This window comes from Carcharhinus amblyrhynchos, chromosome 11 (assembly GCF_965287045.1).
Source record: "Carcharhinus amblyrhynchos chromosome 11, sCarAmb.v2.hapA, whole genome shotgun sequence".
NCBI lineage: Eukaryota > Metazoa > Chordata > Chondrichthyes > Carcharhiniformes > Carcharhinidae > Carcharhinus > Carcharhinus amblyrhynchos.
In genome coordinates, this window is record NC_137334.1 from 41,069,774 (window position 1) to 41,091,578 (window position 21,805).

A 21,805-nucleotide genomic window follows, 5' to 3' on the forward strand; every position below is an offset into this window, starting at 1 on the left:
ACTTGTATGTAATTGTATCATTTTCTTCCAATTTTTACAGATGTACCTGGACCACCTTCGAACCCAAGAGTGGTTGATACAACGAAGACTACTGCTAGCTTGACTTGGGGAAAGCCCCACTATGATGGTGGCCTTGATATTATTGGCTATATTGTCGAACACAAGAAAGAAGGAGATGAGAACTGGGTAAAAGACACAACAGGCACCGCACTCAGAATAACTGAATTTGTTGTCGCTAATCTTCAGTCAGGAGAAAAATACCGCTTCAGAATTAGTGCTGTCAATGCAGAAGGAGTTGGTGAGCCTGCACAAGTTGAAGATGTTATTGAAATTAAGGAACGTGAAGCAGCACCTGATTTTGAATTAGATGCTGAACTGAGAAGAACTCTTGTTGTCAGAGCTGGAGTGACCATTCGCATTTTTGTACCAATCAAGGGACGTCCAACTCCTGATGTCACATGGTTCAAAGGAGACATCCCTGTTAAGGGTCGTGCAACTGTAGAAAACACAGATTCATACACATTCCTGCTTATCCCAGATTGCACAAGATATGATGCTGGAAAGTACACAATGTGCCTTGAAAATGTTGCTGGTAAAAAGAGTGGCTTTGTAAATGTGAGAGTCTTGGATTCACCAGGTCCACCCATAAATCTCAGAGCCAGAGAAGTAACAAAAGACAGCGTTACAATACAGTGGGATATGCCAATGATTGATGGTGGCTCACGGATAACCAATTACATTATAGAAAAACGAGAATCAACTCGGAAGGCATACTCTACTGTCACAACCAATTGCCAGAAATGTTCACTCAGAGTTGTCAATTTGGCAGAAGGATGTGAGTACTTCTTCAGGGTAATGGCAGAGAATGAATATGGCATAGGTGAGCCAGCTGAGACTGCAGATCCTATAAGAGCATCTGAAGCCCCATCACCTCCAGAACGTCTGCACATTATGGATATAACAAAGCATACTGTTAGCCTAGCTTGGCCAAAACCAGAACATGATGGTGGTAGCAAGATTACAGGATATGTGCTTGAGGCACAGAAGAAAGATTCTGAAAAATGGGTATCTTTGGCAACTGTAAAGACACTGGATTATATTGCAAAGAATCTTACTGAAAATGAAGAATACACATTCCGAGTAATGGCAGTAAACGCTGCTGGGAGAAGTGATCCACGAGAAAGCAGACCAGTTATTGTTAAGGAACAAACAACGCTTCCAGAATTTGACCTACGTGGCGTATACCAGAAACTTGTGATTGCAAAGGCAGGTGATAATATCAAAGTTGATATCCCTGTCCTTGGTCGACCAAAACCAACAGTCACCTGGAAGAAGGATAACCAGCCTTTGAAGCAGACGCAGAGGATAAATATTGAAAATACAGCAAACTCCACCATACTTAACATCATGGAATGCGTACGAAATGACAGTGGCAAGTTTACATTAACAGCTAAAAATATACTTGGTGAAGTAAGTGATATCATCACAGTTCAGGTTCATGACATTCCTGGACCCCCAAAAGGGCCAATTAAATTTGATGAAGTTTCATCTGATTATGTATTGCTGTCATGGGAACCTCCAGAAAATGATGGAGGAGTGCCAATAAACAATTACGTTGTAGAAATGCGTGAGACCAACAGTACCACATGGCTAGAACTAGCAGCTACTGTAATACGTACAACATTTAAAGCTCCTCACCTTACCACTGGAACTGAATATCAATTCCGAATTAAGGCTCAAAACAGATATGGTACAGGTCCTGCAATCTCTTCAGAGGCTGTTGTTGCAGCATATCCATTTAAGGTGCCTGGACCTCCTGGGACTCCACAAGTTATTGCCGTTAGTAAGGATTCAATGACTATCACCTGGAATGACCCTGTTTCTGATGGTGGTAGTCCTATTTTTGGATACCACATTGAAAGAAAGGAAAGAAATAGTATACTTTGGCAAACTGTAAGTAAGTCTTTGGTTGTAGGCACCACCTTTAAATCAGCTGGACTTACTGATGGCATTGCGTACGAATTCCGTGTTGTTGCTGAAAACATGGCTGGTAAAGGTAAACCAAGTAAACCATCAGAACCTGTATATGCATTGGACCCGATAGATCCTCCTGGTAAACCAGTTCCACTTAACATTACTAGAAATTCTGTAACACTCACCTGGACAAAACCTGAATACGATGGAGGCTTTAAGATAACTGGTTACACAGTTGAAAAGAGGGATCTGCCTGATGGCCGCTGGCTTAAGGCAAACTTCAGCAATGTGATCGAGACTTTCTTTACTGTTAGTGGTCTTAATGAAGGTGACACATATGAGTTCCGCGTAGTAGCTCGTAATGCTGCTGGCTCAGTAAGCAAACCATCTGAGCCTACTGATGCCATTATATGCAAAGATGATATTGAAGAACCTAGAATAATGGTTGATGCTAAGTTCAAGAGCATTTTACTATTGAAAGCTGGTGAAACGTTCAAACTTGAAGCAGATGTTAGAGGGCAACCTCCACCAACAATGGTTTGGACTAAAGAAGGCATTGAACTTGAAGAAACAGGGAAACTAGAAGTAAAGATGACAGATTTCTCCACTGTTCTAACACACAAAGAGAGCATAAGAAGAGATGGTGGTGCTTACACACTTACTGCATCCAATCCTGGAGGAACAGCGAAGCATGTTTTTAACGTCAAGATTTTGGATAGACCTGGGCCTCCTGAAGGACCAATAGTAATTTCAGATGTCACAGCAGAAAAATGTGTGATATCATGGTTGCCTCCACCAGATGATGGCGGTGCCAAGATTGAACACTATGTCGTTGAAAAACGTGAAACCAGTCGGCTTGCATGGACTAATGTGGCCACAGATGTCCAAATAACCAAATTAAAGATACCCAAACTTCTGAAAGGAAATGAATACATTTTCCGTGTAATGGCAGTAAACAAATACGGAGTTGGTGAACCTTTAGAATCAGATCCCGTTGTTGCTGCTAATCCATTTGTACCACCTAGCCCACCAAAGAATCCTGAAGTTACAGCAATCACAAAAGATTCAATGGTGGTTTGTTGGGGACATCCTGATTCTGATGGTGGAAGTGAAATTACTAACTACATTATTGAGAGGCGTGACAAGACAGGAATGCGCTGGGTTAAATGCAATAAAAGAACTGTAACTGATCTACGATACAAAGTTGGTAAGCTCACAGAAGGACATGAATATGAATACAGAATCATGGCTGAAAATGCTGCTGGTGTAAGTCAACCCAGCTCTTCCAGCCCATTATACAAAGCACTTGACACTGTATTCAAACCTGGACCACCAGGTAACCCAAGAGTGCTAGATACCAGCAGATCTTCAATCACTATTGCATGGAATAAACCTATCTATGATGGTGGTTCAGAAATTACAGGTTACTTGGTTGAAACAAGTCTCCCTGAAGAAGATGAATGGACAGTTGTAACACCACAGAGTGGACTTAAGGCGACTTCATTCACAATCACTAATCTGAAAGAAAACCAAGAGTACAAAGTTCGCATATATGCTGTAAATTCTGAAGGCATTGGAGAGCCTGCACAAATTCCTGGAACTGCTAAAGCTGAAGAAAGGTTATTGCCTCCCGAAATTGAGCTTGATGCAGACTTGCGTAAAGTGGTAACTATAAGAGCTTGCTGTACCTTGAGATTATTTGTTACAATTAGAGGAAGACCAACGCCTGAGATTAAATGGGCAAGGGAAGATGGGGAGCCCCTAGATAGAGCTTCAATTGAAAATACAAGCTCATATTCCCTCTTAATCATTTCAAATGTAAATAGATTTGATAGTGGCAAATATGTCTTAACAGTAGAAAATAGTAGCGGTAGCAAATCTGCTTTTGTCAGTGTTAGAGTTCTGGATACTCCAGGAGCACCACAGAACCTTAAAATTAAGGAAGTTTCCAAAGACTCTGTTACAATTAATTGGGAGCCTCCAATCATTGATGGTGGTTCAAAGATTAAGAATTACATCGTGGAGAAAAGAGAATCAACACGGAAAGCTTACTCTACAGTGATTGCCAATTGTCATAAGACAAGCTGGAAGGTGGATCACTTGCAAGAAGGCTGCAACTATTATTTCCGTGTTTTAGCTGAAAATGAATATGGAATAGGTCTTCCTGTTGAGACACCTGATTCAGTTAAAGTATCAGAGAGGCCACTACCACCTGGCAAAGTAACTCTTGTAGATGTGACAAGAAACAGTGCAGTTTTGTCATGGGAGAAACCAGAGCACGATGGAGGCAGTAGAATTTTAGGATATATCGTGGAAATGCAAAGTAAGGGCAGTGAAAAGTGGACAACGTGTACTACAGTGAAAATAACTGAAGCCACCATAACAGGATTGACACAAGGTGAAGAGTATATGTTCCGAGTGTCAGCACAAAATGAAAAAGGTGTCAGTGATCCCCGACAACTGGGCGTTCCTGTTATTGCAAAGGACCTTGTGATTGTTCCTACTTTAAAGCTTCTGTTTACCACATTCAGTGTACTAGCAGGAGAAGACCTAAAAGTTGATGTACCATTTATTGCGTGCCCTAAACCAACTATATCTTGGATGAAAGATGGTCAGCCATTAAAACAAACGACAAGGATTAATGCTGAGAGCAAAGACAGTAAAGCAGTTTTGGTGATTAAGGAGGCCTGTCGTGAAGATGTTGGCCAGTATAACGTAAAACTTACAAATACTGCTGGGGAAGTATCTGAAAATCTTAGCATTGTTGTGTTAGACAAGCCTGGGCCTCCAACTGGACCAGTCAAAATTGAAGAGGTTACTGCAGACAATATTGTCATATCATGGCAACCACCAGAATATGATGGGGGCTGTCAAATCAATAATTACATCGTTGAGAAAAGAGATACTTCAACCACTGCTTGGCAGATTGTTTCTGCTACTGTTGCCCGAACAACTATCAAAGCTGTACGTTTAAAGACTGGTACCGAATATCAATTCAGGATTGCAGCTGAGAATCGATATGGAAAGAGCAGTTATCTTGTTTCTGAATCAGTTGTGGCACAATACCCTTACAAGGCCCCTGGTCCACCTGGTACCCCTTTCATAACAAGTGTTACAAAGGATAGCATGGTGGTGCAATGGAATGAACCTGTCAATGATGGTGGCAGTAGGATCCTGGGTTACCATCTTGAACGTAAAGAAAGAAACAGCATTTTGTGGGTCAAGCTGAACAAGACAATTATTACTGACACAAAATTAAAGACCACGAATCTTGAGGAGGGCATTGAATATGAATATAGAGTCTATGCTGAGAATATTGTTGGCATTGGCAAACCTAGCAAAGTATCTGAATGTGTAGCAGCTAGAGATCCTTGTGATCCACCAGGTCGTCCTGAAGCTATAATCGTCACTAGAAATTCAGTGACACTGCAGTGGACCAAGCCTGAATATGATGGAGGCAGCAAAATCACTGGCTACATTGTTGAAAAGAAAGAACTTCCTGATGGCCGTTGGATGAAAGCCAGCTTTACTAATGTCATTGATACTCAGTTTGCTGTCACTGGCTTGGTAGAAGACCAGAGATACGAATTCAGGGTAATTGCTAGAAATGCAGCTGGTGTATTCAGTGAACCATCTGAATCCACTGGTCCAATTACTGTTAGAGATGAGGTAGAACCACCTCGAATAAGCATGGATCCGCAATATAAGGAAGGTATTGTAGTACATGCAGGTGAATTATTTAAACTTGAAGCTGATGTTCATGGAAAACCAATACCTGAAATCCAGTGGATGAAAGGAGACCGAGAACTTGAAAACACAGCTAGGCTTGAAATGAAAAATACGGATTTTAACACAATTTTGACCGTCAAGGAAACAATTCGTGTTGATAGTGGCCACTATACCCTTTTGGTAAAGAATGTAGCTGGTCAAAAGTCTGTTACTGTTAATGTGAAGGTACTAGACAGACCAGGACCACCTGAAGCACCAATTGTTATAACTGGGGTAGGTGCTGAAAAATGTACATTAACTTGGAAGCCACCAAAACAAGATGGCGGTAGTGATGTTTCACATTACATTGTTGAAAGAAGAGAAACTAGTCGTTTGGTCTGGACACTAGTTGAGTCCAATGTGCAGACGACAAGTTGCAAAGTTACCAAGCTTCTGGAAGGAAATGAGTATATCTTCCGTGTTATGGGTGTGAACAAATATGGTGTAGGCGAGGCACTTGAATCTGATCCAGTAATAGCAAAGAATCCATTTGTACGCCCAGATCCACCAAAGGCACCTGAGGTCACTACTATCACAAAGGATTCCATGATAGTTGTATGGGGAAGACCTGCATCTGATGGTGGCAGTGAAATTCAGGGTTACATTTTGGAAAAACGAGACAAGGAAGGTATCAGGTGGACAAGGTGTAACAAACGCCTAGTCAGTGAATTACGTTTCAGGGTAACTGGACTTGTAGAAAACCATAATTATGAATTCAGGGTATCTGCTGAAAATGCTGCTGGTATCAGTGAACCAAGTCCATGCTCCATTTTCTACCAGGCAAATGACCCCATCTACAAACCTGGACCACCCAACAATCCTAAAGTAACCGATTTTACAAGATCATCTGTCTTCCTTTCATGGGGTAAACCCATTTATGATGGCGGATGTGAAATCCAAGGATATCTTGTGGAGATGTGTGATATAAGTACCGACGAATGGACAATGTGCACAACAGCAAGTGGCATCAAGCAGACCCGATTTGAAGTGGATAAATTACAGGAAAAGCATGAATACAAGTTCCGTGTCTGTGCTGTTAATAAGGCAGGAGTTGGTGAACATGCTGACTTCCCTGACACTGTCCTTTTGGAGGATAAGTTAGAAGCTCCAGATCTTGATCTTGATGCTGATTTGAGGAAGGTTATTAATGTCAGAGCTAGTTGCTCTTTGAGATTATTTGTCCCTATCAGAGGCCGTCCTACGCCAGAAGTGAAATGGACCAAGGCAGATGGTGAAATAAGAGACACTGCACAGATTGAAGTTTCCGACAGTTATACATTGCTTGTAATTGATAATGTTAATAGATATGACTCAGGCAAATACATATTAACTTTGGAAAACAGTAGCGGAACAAAATCTGCATTTGTTACTGTGAGAGTCCTTGACACCCCAAGCCCACCAGTTAATCTCAAAGTAAGGGAAGTAACAAAGGATCATGTCACCTTATCCTGGGAATATCCTCTGTTGGATGGAGGTGCTAAAATTAAGAATTTCATTGTAGAAAAACGAGAATCTACAAGGAAAGCCTACTCAGCTGTTATCACAAACTGCCACAAGACCTCATTTAAGGTAGAACAACTTCAAGAAGGTTGCAATTATTATTTTAGGGTAACTGCCGAAAATGAGCATGGAATTGGATTACCTGCAGAAACTGCTGACCCAATTAAAGTATCTGAGGTGCCACAGCCTCCAGGAAAGATAAGCGTGGTTGATGTGACAAGAAAGACGGTTTCCCTTACCTGGGAGAAACCAGAACATGATGGTGGTAGCAAAATCATCCAGTATATTGTAGAAATGCAAAGTAAAGGCAGTGAAAAATGGTTGGCATGTGCACATGTGAAAACACTTGAGGCAGTAATCAATAACCTGGTACAAGGAGAGGAATATCTGTTTAGAGTCATGGCAGTGAATGAAAAGGGCAAGAGTGACCCAAGAGCCCTTGCTGTGCCTGTGATTGCTAAAGATCTTGTGATTGAACCAGATGTCAGACCAGCATTTAGTAGTTATAGTGTACAGGTAGGACACGACTTAAAAATAGAGATTCCTGTAGCTGGACGTCCTAAACCAAATATTACTTGGACAAAGGATGGACAGCCACTCAAGCAGACAACTCGAGTCAATGTTACTGATTCCGACAATGCTACAGTCCTAACCATCAAGGAAGCAGTTAGAGAAGATAATGGATTGTATGGTATCACTGTGAGTAATGCTGTTGGACAAAAGACAGCAACTATTGAAATAATAGCACTTGATAAGCCTGGTCCACCAATTGGCCCAGTAAAATTTGATGCAGTTAGTGCTGAAAGTATCACAATTTCATGGGATCCACCAAGCTTTACCGGTGGCTGTCAGATAACTAACTACGCAGTTGAGAAGAGAGATACAACTACTGTAAATTGGGAGATTGTTTCAGCTACAGTTGCCAGAACAAGTCTGAAGATAACCAAACTTAAAACTGGAACAGAATATCAGTTTAGGATATTTGCCGAAAATAGATATGGTAGAAGCTTCGCTCTGGATTCTGCAGCAATTATCGCACAGTATCCATTTAAAGAACCTGGGCCACCAGGTACACCATTTGTAGCAGCTGTTAGTAAGGACAGCATGGAAGTGCAGTGGCATGAACCAATTAATGATGGAGGTAGCAGAGTCTTGGGATACCATCTTGAGCGCAAAGAAAGAAACAGCATTCTTTGGACAAAAATCAATAGAACTATTATACCGGATACCAGATTTAAGACGTCAGGACTTGAAGAAGGCATCGAATATGAATTCAAAGTGTATGCTGAAAATATCGTTGGTATTGGAAAACCCAGCAAAGTGTCTGAATGCTATTTTGCTCGTGATCCATGTGACCCTCCAGGTTGTCCAGAACCCATTATCGTATCCAGGAACGCAATAACGCTTCAGTGGACAAAGCCGGAATATGATGGTGGCAGTGTTGTAACTGGATATATAGTAGAGAAGCGTGACTTACCTGAGGGCCGTTGGATGAAGGCAAGCTTTACAAATGTCATTGAGACTCAATTCACTGTAACTGGCCTCACTGAAGATGAAAAGTATGACTTCAGGGTTATTGCTAAGAATGCTGCAGGTACAATTAGCAAACCATCTGACAACACTGGACCAATCGTTGCAAAGGATGAAGTTGAACCACCTAGAATAGCTATGGATCCAAAATACAGAGACACAATAGTGGTTAATGCTGGTGATACGTTTAAGTTAGATGCTGACGTCCATGGCAAACCACTACCCATTATCCAGTGGTTCAAAGGTGATAAAGAAGTTGAAGAATCAGCAAGACTTGAGATTAAAAATACAGATTTCAAAGCTTTGATCCTGGTTAAGGATGCGATTAGAGTGGATGGTGGACAGTATGTTCTTCAAGCTTCTAATGTGGCTGGTACAAAATCTGTTCCTATCAATGTAAAAGTCTTGGACAGATCAGGACCTCCAGAAGGTCCAGTCCAAGTTACTGGTGTCACTGCTGAAAAATGTTCATTATCTTGGGGCCCACCACAACACGATGGAGGAAGTGCTATTTCGCACTATATAATTGAGAAAAGAGAAACTAGTCGCCTTGCTTGGACTGTTGTGGTCGCAGAATGTCAAGCTACTATGCATAAAGTTACCAAGCTTCTAGAAGGTAATGAATATATCTTCCGCATAATGGCTGTCAACAAGTTTGGTGTTGGTGAACCTTTGGAATCGGCACCAGTACTAATGAAGAGTCCATTTGTACCTCCTGGTGCACCAAAATCCTTGGAAGTAACCAATATTGCAAAAGACTCAATGACTATCTGCTGGAATAGACCAGATACTGATGGTGGTAGTGAAATTATAGGTTATATTGTAGAGAAGAGGGACAGGACTGGAATCAGATGGACAAAATGCAACAAGCATAGAATAACAGATTTGCGCTTCAGAATCACAGGACTCTCAGAAGACCATGAATATGAATTTAGGTTATCTGCTGAAAATGCTGCTGGGATTGGTGCACCAAGTCAACCAACAAATTTCTATAAAGCATGTGACCCAGTTTACAAACCTGGGCCACCAGCAAACCCACACGTTGTAGACACTACAAAAAATTCTGTTGTGCTAATTTGGGGAAAACCAATTTATGATGGTGGCAGTGACATTCAAGGATACATAGTCGAAATCCGCAAAGCAGATGAGGAAGACTGGACAATGTGCACACCACCAACTGGACTACAAGTCACCCGCTTTGAAATTGAGAAACTTACTGAGCATCAGGAATACAATGTTCGTGTTTGTGCTATCAACAAGGTTGGAGTTGGTGAGCCAGCAACTGTAGCTGATATAGTTAAGCCAGAAGATAAACATGAAGCACCTGAAATAGAACTTGCAGCAGAGTTAAGAAAGGGAATCACAGTTAGAGCTGGCAATACTATCAGAATCTTTACACCATTTAAAGGTAGGCCAGCTCCTGAGATCAGTTGGTCAAAGGACGAGGGAGAACTATCTGATAAGTCTCAAGTAGAAAAGGGCCTAAATTATACTCAGGTAACAGTAGACAACTGTGATAGAAATGATGCGGGGAAATATATTCTCACGTTGGTGAACAGCAGCGGTACTAAGTCCGCATTTGTTACAGTAAAAGTTTTTGACACACCTGGCGCTCCACAAAATTTAACTGTAAAGGATATAAGGAAAGATTCAGTTACACTAGTGTGGGAACCACCCATTATTGATGGAGGAGCAAAGATTAAAAACTATGTTATTGACAAGCGTGAATCAACCAGAAAAGCTTATGCTAATATAACTGCTAAGTGTAACAAGTGCAGTTTCAAAGCAGAGAATCTTACTGAAGGAGCTATTTATTACTTCCGTGTGATGGCAGAGAATGAGTTTGGTATTGGTGTACCTGTTGAGACTATGGATGCTGTGAAAGCTTCTGAACCACCTTTACCACCAGGGAAAATCTCTCTTGTTGATGTCACCCAAAAGAGTGTATCTCTAATTTGGGAGAAGCCTGAACATGATGGAGGTAGCAGAATAATGGGATACTTGGTAGAAATGCAGCCTAAAGGATCTGACAAATGGGGTGTCATTACCCAGTCCAAGACATGCGATGCAGTAGTTTCTGGTCTCAGTTCAGGACAGGAGTATCTCTTCCGTGTAATTGCTTTCAATGAGAAAGGAAAAAGTGATCCGAGACCCTTGGCTGTACCAGTGATAGCTAAAGATCAAAGTATTGCACCTGCTTTCAGACTCATGTTCAACACATTTAGTGTCCAGGCTGGGGAGAACCTAAAGATTGAAGTTCCATTTATTGGCTGTCCCAAACCTAACATTGTGTGGACAAAGGATGGACATTCACTAAAACAGACAACAAGAATCCATGTGGAGGATGCAGCAACAACAACAACCCTCCTTATTAAAGAAAGTCATAGAGATGATCATGGAAAGTATTCCATAAGTGCCACAAACAATGCTGGGACTGTAACAGAAGACATTGGCATCATCGTGCTCGATAAGCCAGGTCCTCCAGTTGGACCAGTACAATTTGATGAAGTTAGTGCTAATTTTGTTGTAATGTCATGGAATCCACCAGAATATACTGGAGGTTGTCAAATTAACAACTATATTGTTGAAAAGCGAGACACAACTACCACCAATTGGCAGCTGGTGTCAGCAACTGTGGCAAGAACAACTATTAAAGTTACCAAACTTACCACAGGATCTGAGTATCAGTTCAAAATCTTTGCTGAAAATAGATATGGAAAGAGTTCGTCTTTAGATTCTGTAGCAGTCATTGCACAGTACCCATACAAACAACCCGGTCCACCAGGCACTCCATTTGTGCCAGCTGCCACAAAGGACACCATGCTTGTACAATGGAATGAGCCAGTGATTGATGGTGGAAGTAAAATTTTGGGTTACCATCTTGAACGCAAAGAAAGGAACAGCATTCTTTGGACAAAACTGAACAAAACAATCATACAAGATACCCATTACAAGTGCAACAACCTAGAAGAAGGTATTGAATATGAGTTCAGAGTTTATGCAGAGAATATTGTAGGTACAGGTAAATCTAGCAAGGTTTCTGAATGTTATGTAGCCCGTGATCCTTGTGATCCTCCTGGCCGTCCTGATGCTGTTGTCATCACAAGAAATTATGTTACCCTACAGTGGAAGAAGCCTCAGTATGATGGTGGTAGCAAAATTACTGGATATGTGGTAGAAAAGAAAGAACTCCCTGATGGTCGCTGGATGAAAGCTAGTTTTACTAACGTAATTGACACTGAATTTACTGTCAGTGGATTAACTGAAGATGCAAAATATGAATTTAGAGCAATTGCAAGAAATGCAGCTGGTATTTTCAGTGAACCATCTGAAAGCACTGGACCAATTACAGCAAGAGATGAAATTGAAGCTCCAACAGCTTCAATGGACCCTAAGTACAAAGATGTCATCGTTGTTAATGCAGGGGACACGTTTGCACTTGAGGCTGATATTCATGGTAAACCTGTACCGGATGTAACATGGATCAAAGATGGCAAAGATGTTGAAGCAAATGTTGCTAGAATGGAAACTAAAACTACCATTCAGAAAACTAGTCTGACTGTCAAGGACTGTATTCGAATTGATGGTGGACACTATGTACTTCAACTGAGTAATGTAGGTGGAACAAAATCTATTCCAATAACTGTTAAGGTCCTTGACAGGCCTGGTCCTCCTGATGGTTTGACAGTTTCAGGTGTAACTGCGGAAAAATGCTACTTGGCTTGGAATCCTCCTTCTCAGGATGGTGGTGCCAATATTTCTCACTACATAATAGAAAAGAGAGAAACCTCCCGACTTTCATGGACACAAGTAGCAATTGATGTACAAGCTATCAGTCACAAAGTAACTAAACTCCTTTCAGGTAACGAGTATATATTCCGTGTCATGGCAGTAAACAAATATGGAATTGGTGAACCACTGGAATCTGACCCAGTGTTGGCTAAAAACCCATACCATACACCAAGTGCACCAACGGTGCCTGAGGTTACAGCTATTACCAAAGATTCTATGGTTGTGACATGGGGGCACCCTGAAGATGATGGTGGAAGTGAAATTGAAGGTTATATACTAGAGAAGCGAGACAAAGATGGAATCAGGTGGACCAAATGCAACAAAAAGAGGCTGAGTGATTTAAGGTTTAGAGCTACTGGTTTAACTGAAGGTCACTTCTATGAATTCCGTGTATCTGCTGAAAATGCTGCAGGTGTGGGTGAACCAAGTGAACCATCCATTTTCTACAGAGCTTGTGATGTAGTCTATCCTCCTGGTCCACCAAGCAATCCAAGGGTGATAGACACAACAAGATCCACAGTAGCCCTTCTGTGGGGCAAGCCAATTTATGACGGTGGGGCTAAAATTAAGGGTTACACTGTCGAGGTGAATGAAGTGAACACTGACAGCTGGATCACATGCACACCTCCAACAGGTGTGCAATCAACACATTTCACAGTAGAAAACTTGAAGGAGAACATTGAGTATAACGTTCGCGTCTGTGCTATTAATTCAGAAGGAGTAGGAGAACCTGCCAATATCTCTGGGACAGTAATTGCAGCTGATAAGCTTGAGCCACCAGAAATTGAGCTAGATGCTAATCTCCGGAAGGTTGTGTCCGTACGTGCCAGTGGTACTTTGAGATTATTTGTCCCTATTAAAGGCAGACCAGAGCCAGAAGTAAAATGGGAAAAAGCTGAAGGTACTCTAAGTGAACGAGCCCAGATTGAAGTTACAAGCTCTTACACCATGCTGGTTATAGATAATGTCAACAGATTTCACAGTGGCAAGTATAATTTGACGTTGGAAAATAACAGTGGTGTTAAATCTGCCTTTGTTAATGTCAGAGTACTTGATTCACCAAGTGCTCCTGTGAACCTACACATAAAAGAAGTGAAGAAAGATTCAGTGACTGTATCATGGGAACCACCTCTTATTGATGGTGGGGCAAAGATCACCAATTACATTGTTGAAAAACGTGAATCTACCAGAAAGGCTTACGCTGCTGTTACCAACAACTGTATTAAAAACACATTCAAAATTGATTCACTTCAAGAAGGTAGTATTTATTTCTTCCGTGTAATGGCAGTTAATGAGTTTGGAATAGGCTTGGCAGCAGAGACTGCTGAGCCTGTCAAAGCATCTGAGGCCCCCTTACCTCCTGGCAAAGTGACACTGGTGGATATAACACGAAATAGTGCAACACTTACCTGGGAGAAACCTGAGCATGATGGAGGTAGCAAAATAACTTCGTACATTGTCCAAATGCAGACAAAGGGAAGCGAAAAATGGCTTTCATGTGCCCAGGTGAAAACATTAGAAGCAACAGTGAAAGGACTTACCGCAGGTGAGGAATACACCTTTAGTGTAATCGCTGTGAATGAAAAAGGAAAGAGTGACCCAAGGCAGTTGGGAGTACCAGTGGTTGCAAAAGATGTCGAAATTGAGCCCTCTGTTGAACTTCTATTCAACAATTTTAGTGTAAAGGCTGGTGATGACCTCAAGATTGATATACCATTTAGGGGAAGACCTTTGCCGACTGTGACTTGGAAGAAAGATGGGGAGTCTTTGAAACAGACAACACGAATAAATATTCAGACATCAAAGACATCAACACTTCTTACCATCAAGGATGCCATAAAAGAAGATGTTGGAAAATATGAAGTAACTTTTTCAAATAGTGTAGGATCAAAAACTATCTTAATTACCATTATTGTTCTTGACAAACCTGGACCACCTAGTTCCATTCATATCGATGAAGTCAGTTCTGAATATATAACTCTCTCTTGGAAAGCACCAGAGTATGATGGTGGTTGCCAAATTAACAATTACATTGTTGAAAAGAGAGATACCACTACAACTACATGGGAAACTGTATCTGCCACTGTAGCACGAACATCAATTAAAGTCATACACCTTACAGCAAAATGCGAATACCAGTTCCGTGTTTATGCGGAAAACCGATACGGCAAGAGTCACTATATTGACTCTCCCGCTGTTGTTGCAGAGTATCCATTTAAACCACCTGGTCCTCCTTCAACTCCCATTGTTGCACATGCTACAAAAGGTTTTATGATTGTAAAGTGGAATGAACCAGTTGTTGATGGAGGTTCCAAAATCATAGGCTACCACCTTGAATGCAAAGAAAGAAGCAATATCTTGTGGACAAAGGTCAATCGGGCTCCTATAACTGACACAAAAATGAAAGTAACCGGCCTTGAAGAAGGACTGGCATATGAATATCGTGTGTATGCTGAAAACATTGCTGGTATTGGTAGACACAGTAAGGTTTGTGAACCTGTTGCAGCAAGGGACCCCTGTGATCCTCCAGGTCAACCTGAAGTAACATACATTACAAGAACCTCTGTTTCGTTATCTTGGACCAAGCCGGAATATGATGGTGGTGCTAAAGTTACTGGTTATGTTATTGAATCTAAGGAGCTGCCTGATGGACGCTGGCTTAAGTGTAATTTTACTAATGTCCAGGAAACATATTTTGATGTTACTGGTCTGACTGAAGATCAACGTTATGAATTCCATGTTATTGCAAAGAATGCTGCAGGGTTATTCAGTGAACCGTCTGATTCAACAGGGCCCATTACTGTTAAGGATGATATGGAAGCCCCAAGAATTATGATAGATGCCAAATTTAGAGAGATTGTTATTAAGGCAGGTGAGACTGTCAAGGTTAATGCAGATATTGCGGGTCGTCCTCTTCCAGTGATATCATGGACAAAGGATGGTAAAGAGCTTGAAGGACAAGCTAGAGTTGAAATCCAATCAACTGACACCAACACTGCAATTATTATTAAGGACTGTATTAGGCAAGATTCAGGGCAATATATTGTGACATTGCAGAATGTTGCAGGTACAAGATCCCTGGCTATTAACTGCAAGGTACTTGATAGACCAGGCCCACCCGCTGGTCCTTTGGAAATAACTGGTTGTACAGCTGAAAAGTGTTCACTGTCATGGGCACCTCCTCAAGAAAATGGAGGAGCAGAAATCGATCACTATATTGTAGAAAAGCGTGAAACAAGTCGCCTTGCTTGGACTTGTGTAACAGAAAACGTACCAACGACATCATGTAAAGTGACTAAACTGCTTAAAGGTAATGAGTATATTTTCAGAGTGATGGGAGTGAACAAGTATGGAGTTGGTGAAGCTTTAGAGAGTGAACCTATAAAAGCCATTGATCCATTCACAATTCCTGATGCACCAAAATCAATAGAAATTACCAATGTTACAAAGAATACCATGACCATCTGCTGGGAAAGACCTGACAATGATGGCGGGAATCCAATTTCTGGATATATAATTGAGAAGCGAGAAAAGAATGGTTTACGCTGGACTCGAGTTACTAAGAAACCTGTGTATGATCTAAGAGTTAAAGCATCAGGGCTCCGTGAAGGTGCTGACTATGAATATCGTGTACATGCAGAAAATGCTGCTGGTGTTGGTCCTCCAAGTGAACCATCAGCATTTGTCCGTGCAGAAGATCCAGTTTTCATACCTTCTCCTCCATCCAAACCAAAAATTATTGATTCTGCAAAGACCAGCATTACTATTGCCTGGACAAGGCCATTGTTTGATGGTGGAGCACCTGTCACTGGATACAATGTGGAATATAAAAATTCTGAAGATACTGAATGGACAACAGCAGTTCAGAATTTAAGAGGCACAGAATACACAGTACTTGGACTTACATCTGGAGCAGAGTATGTTTTCTGTGTACGATCAGTTAACAAAGTTGGTGTTAGTGAACCAAGTCAATCATCTGACCCACAGATTGCAAAAGAAAGAGAAGAGGAACCTGCATTTGATGTTGATAACGAAATGCGCAAAACTTTAATTGTCAAGGCTGGAAGTTCCTTTACGCTACCTGTGTCTTTTAGGGGAAAACCAGTGCCCAATGTAATGTGGAGCAAACCTGATGTCGACCTCCGTGTAAGAGGAACTATCGATACTAGTGATTCATGTACCTCCTTAACAATAGAAAAAGCAACAAGGAATGACTGTGGTAAATACACAGTAACACTGCAGAATGTCCTAGCTACTGCCACACTAACATTAGCTGTCAAGGTCCTGGATTCACCTGGACCTCCTGGCCCTATTATTATAAAAGAAGTTACCAAGGCATCTGTAACGTTGTCCTGGGATGTACCAGAAAATGAAGGCGGTGCTCCAGTGAAGAATTATCATATTGAAAAACATGAAGCTAGTAAGAAGGCATGGGTCACTGTAACAAACAACTGTAACCGTCTTACTTACAAAGTTAGCAACTTACAAGAAGGCGCCATTTACTACTTCCGTGTCCGGGGTGAAAATGAGTTTGGCATTGGTGTACCAGTTGAGAGCAAGGAAGGCGTTAAAGTGACAGGTAATTTATCAATTTCTTACAATCTTTTGAACATTTAATAATTAATTATGAACTATAATACTTTGCCATGTTGCAAAACATAGTGTTCATATTCTTCACATTATATCACAGCATTAGTAACAGAGCTTTACATAATTTCCTAAGGGTTATGTGTTAGCAATTTCAGCTCAGGCTTTTATATAGCGATAAAGAAAAAGGCCTCTTTTTCCTCTTGACTCCACAGTAATGTTATATCAAATTTTTGTTTTAAAAACTATTGGCAATCGTTGCTAGGTGCCAGTGGCTGCTGAATAATCCTGGGTGGAGCAATTCTGGCACAGGTTCACTTGTGTCATGTCCAATTTTTCAAAGGGAGCTTGATCCAGCAATTAATAAATCTCATTTATATTTGTCAGGGGCCTAAAATAGTTTTTGACAGAGACATTTGAAATGAAGTTTGATGCGTAGAAACCACAGAATCCTGAAAGTGAAGGAGACCATTCAGCCCATCGATTCTGCATGATTCATCATGATTCTCTGAAAGAGCATTTTACCCAAGCCCAACCCCCGCACCTATCCCCGTAACCCTGTACATTTACGATGGCTTATTCACCTAACCTACAGATCTTTGGATACTAAGGGGCAATATGGCATGGCCAATCCACTGGATCTGCACATCTTTGCACTGGGTTGGATGTTATTTAGGTTGGAATTAATATTCAGAAAGTGAGGTCTACTTTTTATCTCATGATGCTATAGAATGTGGGACATAGAGTTTCTCTTCTCATTCTGATTTAATTAACTCTCAATCTTGACCAGTTCATTTGGTGTAGACATCATGTGAATGAGGGGCGCATCCAAAAGTGGAAAAACAAATATCTGCGAGTTTGTCAACCAGTTTTTTGTGAAATTTGTAGAAGTATAAAAATATTGAACACCAAGGAACATGTTTTCTGTTTGTGCTCTGAAATTGGGCATGTTTTATGGTTTGGAAAAATTAGGAAGGAAACCAAAGGAAATAACATAGAAGATAAAAATGAGAGAACTGTGTTAAGCATTCTACTTGTAAATTATTATATTATCGGCATTCTTAATTTAGGCATAGTATGATAAAATCTGGAAACTGCACCTGAAATTGACAGGCTAAGAAGTAATATTATTTATTTTTCCAGAAAAACCAAGTACACCTGAACGACTTGGAGTTACAAATGTTACCAAAGAGAGTGTTTCACTTGCTTGGTTGAAACCAGAACATGATGGAGGCAGTAGGATCACAAGCTACCTCATAGAAGCCCTTGAAAAAGGCCAGCAAAAATGGATTAAATGTGCAATTGTGAAGACCACACACCATGTTATACATGGTTTGAAGGAAAATGTTGACTATTTCTTCAGAGTATCTGCTGAAAATCAAGCCGGCCTAAGTGATCCAAAGGAAATGCTTCTGCCAGTAACAATTAAAGAACAACTTGGTTAGTATTATTTATATTATAGTAATGACATTCTGTCAGACAAGCAGCTATAATTTACATGACTGGCCATTTTTTCATTTATTGCAGTTTAAGCTTTACAATTCATTTACAAAACCAAAACTGATATTTTTAAAATTTATTTCAGAGTCACCTGAAATTGACATGAAGAACTTTCCACACAACACTGTGTACGTTAGGGCTGGATCCAACCTAAAATTTGAAGTCCCAATATTTGGCAAGCCACAACCAAAAGTATCTTTGTCCAAAGATGGTGTACCTGTGAAGTCAACCATGAGATTTAACACAGAAATGACTTCGGAAAGCATGATCGTGAACCTGAAAGAAAGTGTTGCTGGTGACGCTGGTCGGTACGACATTACTGCTGCCAACTCCAGTGGAACCACAAAATCATTTGTTAATATTGTGGTGCTGGATAGACCTGGACCTCCAGTGGGCCCTGTAAATATTACTGATGTTACTGAAGATAGCGTAACGCTAAGATGGCAACCACCAACTTATGATGGTGGCAGTCAGGTAACAAATTACATTGTTTTGAAAAGAGAAACAAGCACTGCTGTGTGGTCAGAAGTGTCTGCTACTGCAGCCAGAAGCATAATCAAAGTTATGAAGCTGACTACTGGAGAGGAGTATCAGTTCCGCATCAAAGCTGAGAACCGCTTTGGAATCAGTGACCACATCGACTCTAAATGCGTTGTAGTCAAACTACCATACAGTAAGTAACTTATTGAGCAATAAAATGAAATTGAATACAGCAAAAAAAACATTATTCATTTTATCGATTCACTATTCACACAGTTAACTGTATTTTCCAGCAACACCTGGACCTCCATCAACTCCATGGGTCACTCATGTCACCAGAGAGAGTATAACTGTAGGCTGGAATGAGCCAGTTTCTGATGGTGGAAACCAAGTGATTGGATATCATGTGGAGATGAAAGACAGGAACAGCATTTTGTGGCAGAAAGTTAATAAGACCATTGTCCGGACAACACACTTGAAGGTCACAAATATCAGTGGTGGACTTATCTATGAATTCCGTATATATGCAGAAAATGCCGCAGGCGTTGGCAAAGTCAGCCATCCTTCTGATCAAGTTCTTGCAATTGATCCTTGTGGTATGTATTCACTTAAATTGCCCTTAACTTCTATTTAAACAAAAGTAGAATTGAATTATTGCTTAGATTAAGCCACTATTTGCATATATGATCAAATAATTACATTTTAATTCATGTTCATTTCTCAGAAATTCCAACAAATCTACATGTAAAAGATGTTACAAAGACCTCCGTAAGCCTCAGTTGGAAAAAACCGGCCTATGATGGTGGAAGCAAAATCACTGGCTATATTGTTGAAAAACGCGATTTGCCAAATGGAAGATGGACAAAGGCCAGCTTTACAAATGTTATTGAGACTCAGTTTACTGTCTCAGGCTTGACTCAAGATGCAAAGTATGAGTTCCGAGTATTTGCAAAGAATGCAATTGGTTCAATAAGTAATCCATCTGAAGTTGTTGGACCTGTGATATGCCACGATACCTTTGGTAACTATTTCTTTCTGACCATAATGTATCTACACATGAAGAATTATTTTGTGTGTAGGGCTTCTATTGATATCACTGTTGTTAATTTTGATTCATAGGTGCACCTGAAATTGACATGCCAATGGAATATTTAGATGTGGTCAAAGTTAAGGCTGATACATCTCTGAAGATTAAAGTTGGAATCTCTGGCAAGCCTCTACCATCCATTGATTGGTACAAAAATGGTAAAGAACTTGAGACAAGCTCTCAAATCTCCTTGGAAAGCACAACTGACTCTGCAGCAGTAATAATCAAGGATGCCTCTCGGATCAACAGCGGAACCTATGAAATCAAGCTTAAAAATGCCTTGGGCTCAGCATCAGGAACAATCAGACTACTCGTACTCGGTACGGTCTTGTGTGCTGATAAATTGAAGGCTTTTTTCCAATTGTACATTTTTCAGAAATTACTTGACACATTTCCTCTGTTTCACAGACAAACCTGGACCCCCAATTGGGCCTATACAATTCAAGACTGTTACAGCTGAGAAGATTACAATCACATGGACTGCTCCAACAGATGATGGTGGTGCACCGATCATGCACTATATTGTTGAAAAACGTGAGACAAGTCGAGTTGTCTGGACTCTCGTTTCAGAGAAGTTGGAACATTCTATCATTACAGTACGAAATATCATCAAAGGCAATGAATATGTGTTCCGTGTCCGAGGTGTCAACAAGTATGGTATTGGTGATCCATTGGAATCTGATGCAGTCATTGCTAAGAATGCATTTGGTAAGATAACAACACTACTTTGTCCACTGGATGCTCTTCCTAATTGCTGCATGAAGGATAATTTTTAAACTTCTCTTTTCAATAGTTACACCCGGGCAGCCATCCATGCCTGAAGCTACCATGATAACGAAAGAGACAATGACTATCATCTGGAAGAGGCCCACTGTTGATGGCGGCAGTGAAATCAATGGCTATATCTTGGAAAAACGTGAGAAAAAGAGTCTGCGATGGTTTAAGGTCCTTAAGGAAGCAATCCGTGACACCAGACAAAAGGTTTCTGGCCTTACAGAAGGAAATGAGTATCAGTACCGTGTGTGTTCTCTTAATGCAGCAGGAGCAGGCCCATTCTCTGAACCTTCTGAATTCTATAAAGCTGCTGATCCAATTGGTATGTAACAGTAATATGAAACGTTGAAATTTTGCGAACTTTAAGTAATTGGCAACAATGCTTTACATGATCATACATTAAAATTTTCATTTTATTTTGCAGACCAACCTGGTCAACCGACTAAACTGAAGATTGTGGATAGTACTAAATCTTCCATCACTCTTGGCTGGACCAAACCTGTCTACGATGGTGGAAGCGTAATTACAAGCTATCTAGTGGAAATGAGGGAAGCTGAAGAAGAGCAATGGACAGTAGTTACTTCTAAGGGTGAAGTCAGAACCACAGAATATGTTGTGTCCCATTTAAAACATGGTGTAAACTACTACTTCCGTGTCAGCGCTGTTAACATTGCTGGTCATGGAGAACCAATTGAAATGGCAGAACCTGTACAAGCTAAAGATATACTCGGTAAGTTTACGATATTTAGAATGCATTGGAAAAGAAATACATATATATATATATATACACACACACTCATAAATAAAGGATAT

At 40.7% G+C, this 21,805-nt stretch overlaps 1 protein-coding gene across 1 annotated transcript in view; it reads left to right on the forward strand.

Annotated features, from left to right (window-relative positions):
• Nucleotides 1-21,805, forward strand: part of ttn.2 (titin, tandem duplicate 2) — a 324,032-nt gene that overhangs the window by 272,878 nt on the left and 29,349 nt on the right. Inside the window, exons 255-263 of the mRNA XM_080198903.1 lie at nucleotides 41-17,143; nucleotides 18,295-18,591; nucleotides 18,737-19,324; nucleotides 19,425-19,727; nucleotides 19,856-20,152; nucleotides 20,251-20,538; nucleotides 20,627-20,926; nucleotides 21,012-21,314; nucleotides 21,417-21,722. Of these exons, the coding sequence (XP_080055029.1) occupies nucleotides 41-17,143; nucleotides 18,295-18,591; nucleotides 18,737-19,324; nucleotides 19,425-19,727; nucleotides 19,856-20,152; nucleotides 20,251-20,538; nucleotides 20,627-20,926; nucleotides 21,012-21,314; nucleotides 21,417-21,722 (19,785 nt within the window). The remainder of the gene's footprint in view (nucleotides 1-40; nucleotides 17,144-18,294; nucleotides 18,592-18,736; nucleotides 19,325-19,424; nucleotides 19,728-19,855; nucleotides 20,153-20,250; nucleotides 20,539-20,626; nucleotides 20,927-21,011; nucleotides 21,315-21,416; nucleotides 21,723-21,805) is intronic.